This window comes from Misgurnus anguillicaudatus, chromosome 23 (assembly GCF_027580225.2).
Source record: "Misgurnus anguillicaudatus chromosome 23, ASM2758022v2, whole genome shotgun sequence".
Lineage (NCBI taxonomy): Eukaryota > Metazoa > Chordata > Actinopteri > Cypriniformes > Cobitidae > Misgurnus > Misgurnus anguillicaudatus.
This window is the reverse complement of record NC_073359.2, coordinates 15,283,586-15,292,454: the sequence shown is the minus strand read 5'-3', so window position 1 is coordinate 15,292,454 and position 8,869 is coordinate 15,283,586. Positions and strand designations below refer to the sequence as shown.

Sequence of the window (8,869 nt, the reverse complement as noted above, 5' to 3'; positions counted from 1 at the left end):
GAAGATCAATAAGTGTGCTTTTGCAAGCACACTTAATAATAAAACTTAAGAAGAACAATAAGTGTGCTTTTGCAAGCACACTTAATTATATAATAACGAAAAAATTAAAATTTCCCCCGCCTAACGATATCATCGTCCATCGCGATGGTTTAAGGTAACCATCGTCAACTGCCAGTTTAGGGGACATCGCCCAACCCTAGTAAACACACAACAGATAGTGACCATTGACTTCCATAGTTCGAAAAAATATTTTGGAAATCTTTTGATAAATGATGGTAAACACACAGTTGACGTTACCCATTAAATTCCATTATATTTTTTGTTCCTACTATGGAGGTCAATGGTCACTTCTGTGTGTTTGCCGTCATTTCTCAAAATATCTTTTGTGTTCATCAGAAGGGGGACATTCATGCAGGTTTGGAGCAGCGTGAGGATGAGTAAATGATCATTTTGAGGTGAACTATCCCTTTAAAACATTTCATTCTGTATAAATATGAATCACAACAACATGCATACAAAATATATGAAGTTATATACAGCATTTTGTCACATTAGATTAAGTGAAAGTCCATTAGCTACACAGGTACAAATGCAGAAATATAGGCTATAATATATTATTTCATATTTGTATAATTGTAGTTTGTGTTGCTCTCAAAATACAATTATAAATGCTAACAATAGCATTTTAATAAAGTTGTATTCTCACACATATTATAGTTGTGTGTGATTTTGTTGTTATTTTTTTAACTAAAGGGGCACCACAGTTAAAGTCCACTTGGGGCACACATGGCCAGCAGCACCCCTGAATACTGTAATTTCTTGCTTTCTTTACAATTTATCAGTTATTTTTCTCAAATGAGACCGCTTGATGATGACCTATACAAACGACGAGGCAGTTGTAGTTCCCAGCCGTTTCCCATATTACAGCGTTGTCGTGCTCAGTGAGTTAAATGAAATCACACACAGTATAATCAATGTAGGTTCATGTAACACTTCACAATTCTGTTTTTCCTCTCTTTTTTCGATTTTACATTTGCTAAATTATGACTTGAGACTTTTTAATTTTTTCATTTGAGTGTCCCAGAGTGCTTCATTTGCATGTTAAATTCTCAATTTTTCTCTTGGCGAGAGGCCCGCAGACCCCCTTAAAAGGATTTTATTTAGAACCTTGGCACCTTTTTCACTTCTTGTGAGTTTGCAGGTATGAGTGTTACAACCCTACGCTTTCTCTTCTTGCCTTCTGAAGGTGGGATGACCTCGGAGGGTGTGGTTGATTGTACACCCCTGCTGAGTTGTATTTAGAGGCAGTGAAATGCAGTACTGAGCATGAGGACACAGTGGTAGCTGCGGAAGAGTTTTAGAAAGAGAACAGCAGTTAGCTGTGCAAAAACTGGAATTTGAGAGGGGAATGAAAGAGTGTTTCTTAGTCACATAGTTAGCTTTTGTGATTCATTGATGATCATAATTGGTGCCCCACTTAATGTTTTGTTTTAAAAAGTTATTGTATGTTAATATGTTGTTCTATAGCTGACAATCTACATTTCTTCTTTTTTATAGAATGTATCATATCGTGGAGTTTGTCAATTCAAATGAGGTTGAAGTTGTCCACTCTAATTGGCTGGAAGGAGGTGAAAGTTTCTGGCCCCCTTTTGTATCTCTTGCAAAGCTCCGTAGGGCAACTAAAGATGGGGTGATGCCAGGTGCTGACTGGAATCGATTCAGAGTCCGTGTGATGTATTCACATGGTATAGTAATGCTTTATTCTCAAATGACACAATTCTACACTTATTGAATTGAAACCTTACTGCACATGTAATATAATAAGGAGCCATTCCATTTAGACCTTATAAATGTATTCTTGACAGACGTGTATGAGATTGCCTGTGCAAAGCTGCTAGAGGCAACAATTACCTCTGATCTAAATACTGAAGATGAGGACAACAGGCCAGAGTACATGAAGAGAAAGAATAGGTAGGAGTGGCCCATAATTTCCTTCAAAGCATTTGAATGACCGTGTCAAAGGTTACCATACACCTGGGCAAACAATTAGGCCGCAAGCTAGAGGGCCCATACAATGCACCCCAACCTCCTGTCAAAATAAAAATTTAAATTTTTTTTATTTAATATAATTTTTTAATTCACTGTAATGACTAACTGAAATCCCAATGTAATACATTTTAGAGGATGTAAAAGAATTGTAAGCAGCAGTGAAGAGGAGGAAGAGGAGCAGGGAAGGACCGCTGCACTTCGTGCCCCAACCAAAAAGAAAACTTACACACAACTTGCACCAGCCCCCTGCATCCCATCTCTTGATGGTAGGCCTATTGCAGTTGGTACAATGGTTTCCATCAGTCTTTTATATTAAACATATGGGTGAAAGTAATATAATGGCCAATTGCACCTTTGTGACAGCTCTAGGTGAATGTAGTCAGCCAGCTGCTCAAGGTTTTTGGTCCCCAGGCCATATTTCTGAGACCCCTTCTGATGCAAACAACTCGTCAGCAAGTCCATGGGCTTCTCACCTTTCAGCGAACATCACAGCGCCTAGTCCACCACAGTGGTCTCCAGTCTCCACTACCAACAGCCTGAGTGCTACGCCTACTGACACCCCAACACATGCAGCAGCTAGCAGAAGTCAGTCATCAGACCAAACTGGATTTCAAGTAAGAAGGGCAAGAAAGCTATTCTATAGCCCATGGAGAGAAAAATTACTTTGGTATATGTGTGATGAGATTAAAACAACTTTTCTGTTCTTTTAGACCACACCACCCATACATGGCACACAAAACCAGTCTTGTGAGGAGGCTGTGCCCACAGGTAGAAATTCTGTAGGTCCGCAGGCTTCTCCCCTTTCAGCGAACATCACAGCGCTTAGTCCACCACCGTGGTCTCCAGTCTCCACTACTAACAGCCTGAGTGCTACGCCTACTGACACCACAACACATGCTGCAGCTGGCAGAAGTCAGACATCAGGCCAAACTGGATTTCAAGTAAGAAGGGCGAGATAGCCAATTGAGAGAAAAAAATCACTTTGGTATTAGGGCTGGGTATTGTTTCAGATGTCTCAAATAGATTCAGATGAACTAGATCTCAAATTGATTGGATTTCGATTCAATGATTACTTCAGGGTTCCCGCGGGGTCTTAAAAAGTCTAAAATTCAGAAAGTTACATTTAAGGCCATAAAAGTCTTAAAAACAGCCAGATTTTCATCCTAGGTCTTACATTTAATTAACCCAAGTCTTAAATTTCTTACCTCTGTTTATTCCCGAAAAGCGTTGTCCGCAAAAAATAAAATAATAATTGAAAATGCTGTAAAACTAATCAGTGACGGATGAAGAAAGTGTTTGATGGGGAGGCTTCTAAAAGGAAAAGTTCTTCGCGCGTCACTGAATCGCACTTCAGTCCAGTTTTTAATCATCATTTTTCAAAGAAAATACAAATGTAGGCTATTATAATCCACGCAATTCATGCCATAAGCTATATTTCAGGTGTTGTGATCTGACTGTATACTGTTAGTATAATTGCAGTTTTATAAAAGCAAAAATCTTTTCTGTGTTAAATTGAACCAACTAGCCCGTGGCTTACCTGAGCATTTGCCAGGTTCTGAAACAGAGGACCCAGAAGCGAAAAAATCAACACTGCTTTATTGAAAATCAACTTAAACAGTCAGGCCGTCGAGTCCCCTGAGCCACCAACAAGTCAAATTTAGTGTTACACAGTTTTCACTTAGGAAGCTTTTGTTTATCTCACTGCTCCATGCGCGTTTACTCCCTTGACTTTAATCTGCTAATCTTGATGATGTAATCAACCTACAAATGCGACCTCTGGAGGCTACAACCTTCGGATTTAGAAACGGTCTTGTTTGCAACACACAACAAACCACAAACAGCCTTTTAATGGTAAATTTCATTTTCATTTAATTACTGTGTAATTAGAGAGGCCAATAAATGCGATTGCGGTATAGTGCATATTTATGCATATAACGTATGGGTGGAAAAAGTGGAGAACATGTTAACAAGGCACATATCAGCAGCTGACCATACTGATCTTCCCATATTAGTGGATTTTATTTGTCAAAAAATGATATAATAAAAATAAAAAATATAATGTTTTGAGAATTTCTGAGATCATTGTGTCGCGTTGGTCTTAAATTTCACTCATAATGGTCTTAAAAAGGTCTTAAAAAGTCTTAAATTTGACTTGGTGAAACCTGAGGAAACCCTGTTACTTTTCACTGGCCCCACCACAAAAAAAGTAATAAATGAATTAAATTGTTTTTTTTTTTATCCATGTAATAAGGTTATGACACCCAATATTTTAAATAGCAGTGAAATTGAACAATTATCTATTCTATTTTTGATGCTACAGCTATCAAAAATCAGCTAAAACTACTAATATCAATTTCAAAGATTAAAGACAAGTTAATGGTTGTTAATAAAAATAAAATGCAAGCAACGCAATACAAATACAATAGAACAAAGATACAAATTACGAAATCTGTGCATTTCAGGTAGGTCTAGCAGTATTTTTCAGAAACAGAAATTGTGTAAAATAACACTGCATATCTTCACTGTGCAGATTAAGTAAAGGTTAATTCTAATTAAAGTTACAAAATCGTTATTCAGTGAAAAGCAGGGAGTGACTTCCTCTTTTGTAGTTTGATTAACATTTAAAAATGCAGACACCTGAAGGTTGCTGCCACTTTAAGACTAATGCACGGGTGAAATTATGATAGGCTATGAATGCATCCTTTTTCTACTATTTCTCATAACCGTCTGTTTACTCGCAAAGGCCGGCATTTTTAGAAAAATTTGTGTGAATTTGCAAGGAGAGGTGAACGAGAATTAATTTTGTTATTTCCACGCTGTCGTGCAGCTGTAAGTGCTTCCAGTGTGTGCTCTTCTCACACAGCGCATGCAAGTTATCTTTCGCTTGAATGCTTAAATTGGCAAGGCTTGAAAATGCGTGCAAATTGTAAACTTGTATGACCATGCAGCACTGGCCCAATCGAGACATTGACAGTTCCTTATATATATATATATATATATATATAATTTTTTTCCCCCTATTCTTATTTGATATGTGTGATGAGATTAAAACATATTTTTCTTTTCTTTTAGCACATCCCACCCTTACATGGCATACATAACCGGTCTTGTGAGGGGGCTATGCCCACAGGTAGGATTTCTGTAGGTCCTTGGGCTTCTCCCCTTTCAGCGAACATCACAGTGCCTAGTCCACCACCGTGGTCTCCAGTCTCCTCTATCAACAGCCTGAGGGCTACACCTACTGACACCCCAACACATGCAGCAGCTGGCAGAAGTCAGACATCAATCCAAACTGGATTTCAAGTAAGAAGGGCAAGAAAGCTATTCTATAGCCCATGGAGAGAAAAATCACTTTGGTATATGTGTGATGAGATTAAAACCTCTTCTTTTCTATTCTTAGAACACACCACAAGTATATGACACACAACACAGGTCTTCTCGGGAGGGTGTGCCTACAGGTAGGAATGTGATCTCTCTCGGTTTACTCTAACATATCTACGTACAATGTTTTGCTAGTAATCTGCTATGCCTGCATTTTCTTGTGTCTTACAGCAATTGCTAAGGAGATCCTCATCCAGCTCGATTCTATTAGAGAGCAGCAGTTGCTCATCCTGGTGCAGCTCCAAAAAATCTCCAGCAGTCAAACAGTTCCAGACTTCACGCCAGACCCAACACATTTTGGGCTCCCACTTTCAACTATTGAAGAGTTACAATGTTTGGAGGAGACATTAAAGAATCCAGAGGAAAAGAAGAATTTGGTGAGTTAAATTATGGTTTAATCAGATCATTTCTAAAAGTCAGTTCCCACTCTCACTCATGCTATATTCCTTAAGTAACTAATAAGGTACATGTCTTTTTGTTTCAGACTGTTTTTCTTGGAATGGTCGGAGGTATGACTCTAAAAGACACTGTGGGGCGGGTCCTGAAAAGGACAATGAACTCTTCGCTGGCGAGACTCATTAATTGGAGTGGGGCCAACCGAAAGCCTGCATTCAAAGGACTTACTTTGAAAAGTGTGGTTCTTGGTGAGTGTCAGTGCTGGAAACTGCACTGTAGTGACATCACAGGGCTCTACAGTGCGACTGACCCGATGGCCGGTTGCATAAACCTTTAAGAATAGTCTTAGGGGCTGTTTACACTTGGTATTAAGATGTGTTTTCATCGATGGGATCACAAGTGGACGAGAGAGACACATTACGTTTACACCTGGTATTTAAATCCGTCTCTTTTGTCCCCTTTCGACCGCTTCTGTCCTGAATACTGTGAGGGGACGGTCCGTGAGACGGTGGGCGAGTCTCCCTGCTGTTATTCAAACGCGAGCGGGAGTAATTATGAGTTTATATGGACGCAAACTAATATTATGTCGGAGTCCACTGCTTGTTTAGCAAGTAAACATACTGCACAGAGTTTTGTACGTGTGTATGCAAGAGCTTTCTCTGAATTTTCAGCGCAATTGATGAAATAGGATAGTGTAACTTTCACACGCTTTCAAAACGAAACTACGGAGATCCTCCGCTTTAGTTTTATCAATGAAAGGCTAAAAATAGTGCTGTTCACCGTGTGTGTTCATGCCAGAAGTCAAAAAAAGAAGTAAAATTTGTGTTTAATACCTCAGATTAGATAAATGGGCGGAGAGAAGGCGGTCGCGTCTGTTCGAACACATTCAACCACATATGCGTTCCGCAACTCCAAAGCGATCCGATCGAAAGTGGTTTTGACTATCTCTGGATGTGGTTGAAAGTGGTCGAAGGTGGACGAGCTCAAAACGTTTTGAACACCGTTTACAACTGGCCTTAACGTCGTCCACTTGTGATGCGATCGACGAAAACGCATGTTAATGCCAAGTGTAAACAGCCTCTTAAAAGTTAGTCATGAATTTTTTTTCCTCAAGACTGATCATAATTGTTTTAAGTATGTTAGATAGAAAGGTAGATTGGTCTAATTTAAATCCAAATAAGAAGACTTAGATTAGCCCTAAATCCAATGATTAGCCCTAACTAATTGCTATTTAGTCAGACTCATTCTTAAGACGCAGTCTTAACGTCACGGCTATGTTTATGCAACCGGCCGTCAGGTTCTATGGGTGCACCCTCAGTTGACACTAATAACAGCGTATTGGCTATTTTTTAAAATCCTATTTTAGTTTTAATATTTCTATATTCAAACTCTATTTAAAACATTAACATCATAACATTATCAGGAATTGAAATGCCACTTCTGAGTCTCATTAAACAGTCTGTAAATATAACTAAATGCCACATTTCTGTTATATGCCACCTCTGCAGTGCAAAGATGAATTATTACAGTATTTATTTATTAATGAGAGATGCCTCTTATTATTCTAACTTAATTTATGAATTTGACATTTAATAAGGTTAAAATTTTATAGTCAAATATCTCCTTATAATGGGAAGGTTAAATTTTTGAATGTGCTCCTAAACTAAAAAGAAATGTATCCCTGCATCCAAAATAAGTTTTGGTGGTTTTATGAGTAAAATCACATGGTCATGCTGACCACTTTTATCTTTGTGTTTTTTCAGATGCAGTCCGCCGGAATGCCCTGACCAAAGACAATACAGAAAAGGAGATAGAGCTCCTCATCACCAGGTGGCTGCAGCTAGCATCTGATAGGGATGGTGGCCGAAGCCAGAGGGCGAATAGACAGACAACGAATTAAACTGTTTTAAAGTTAAAAATGTTGATATTGGAAAATTTGTATTTGAACTGATTGATTTTTGCGTGTGTGTGTGTGAGAGAGAGAGAGAGAGAGAGAGAATGTGTGTTCAAGTAAATAATAGCATCTGACAGGGATGATGGCCAAAGCCAGAGGGCGAATAAACAACGAATTAAACTGTTTTAAAGTTAAAAATGTTGATATTGGAAAATTTGTATTTGAACTGATTGATTTTTGTGCGTGTGTGTGTGTGTGTGTGTGTGTGTGTGTGTGTGTGTGTGTGTGTGTGTGTGTGTGTGTGTGTGTGTGAGAGAGAGAGAGAATGTGTCTTCAAGTAAATAATAGCATCTGACAGGGATGATGGCCAAAGCCAGAGGGCGAATAGACAACGAATTAAACCGTTTTAAAGTTAAAAATGTTGATATTGGAAAATTTGTATTTGAACTGATTGATTTTTATGTGCGTGTGTGTGAGAGAGAGAGAGAGAATGAGAGCGAGAATGAATGAGAGGGAGAGAGAGAGAAAATGTGTGTTCAAGTAAATAAAAAATGCATTAAACATGAAACCCTTGTGCTACTTTGTGTGTTTTATTTTCTGTTGTTGCATAACGGTTGCTTAGCAATTTTAGTATTAATAAAAATTAATCAATAAGATCAAAGTTTAAACAACCCCAAATAAGGAACGGGATTGGGGGGGAGCTTACGTTCTCTCACTCGGGGTTCCGCAATCGGGCCGCGTTAAAACCGAGCGTTCGCAGAGCAATAAAAAAAAATAAAGCAGATCGGCCAAGTGTTCTAGCTTTAATCATTCCGCTTTCGGCCCGCACAATTTTTGCTAGCTGGGAACCTATTGTCAATGAAATAGTTACAGACCAAAACTTAGATGCACTCTGTTTAACAGAAACCTGGCTTAAAGCAGACGACTACATTAGTTTAAACGAATCCACCCCACAAGACTATTATTATAAACACGAACCTCGATTAAAGGGGAGAGGGGGTGGTGTAGCTACAATATACAACAAAATTTTTAAAGTAAACCAAAAATCTGAAGTAAAATTTAAATCATTCGAACTAATGTTGTTAAATATGGAAATAACCGATCGTAACCACAAACAGCTCTCTTTTGCCTTAGCTACAATCTATAGAC

The 8,869-nt window shown here is 38.5% G+C and overlaps 1 protein-coding gene across 1 annotated transcript; it reads left to right on the top strand.

The window, feature by feature from the left end:
- The first annotated feature begins 414 nt into the window (after positions 1–414).
- Positions 415–8,419, top strand: LOC129453312 (uncharacterized). Its single transcript, XM_073861610.1, has 10 exons — positions 415–1,745; positions 1,866–1,971; positions 2,182–2,315; positions 2,413–2,663; positions 2,760–2,990; positions 5,122–5,352; positions 5,450–5,507; positions 5,602–5,807; positions 5,915–6,074; positions 7,590–8,419. The coding sequence occupies exons 1-10, from the start codon at positions 1,559–1,561 to the stop codon at positions 7,724–7,726; spliced, it is 1,701 nt and encodes a 566-aa protein (XP_073717711.1). The 5' UTR covers positions 415–1,558; the 3' UTR covers positions 7,727–8,419.
- The last annotated feature ends 450 nt before the right edge of the window (positions 8,420–8,869 follow it).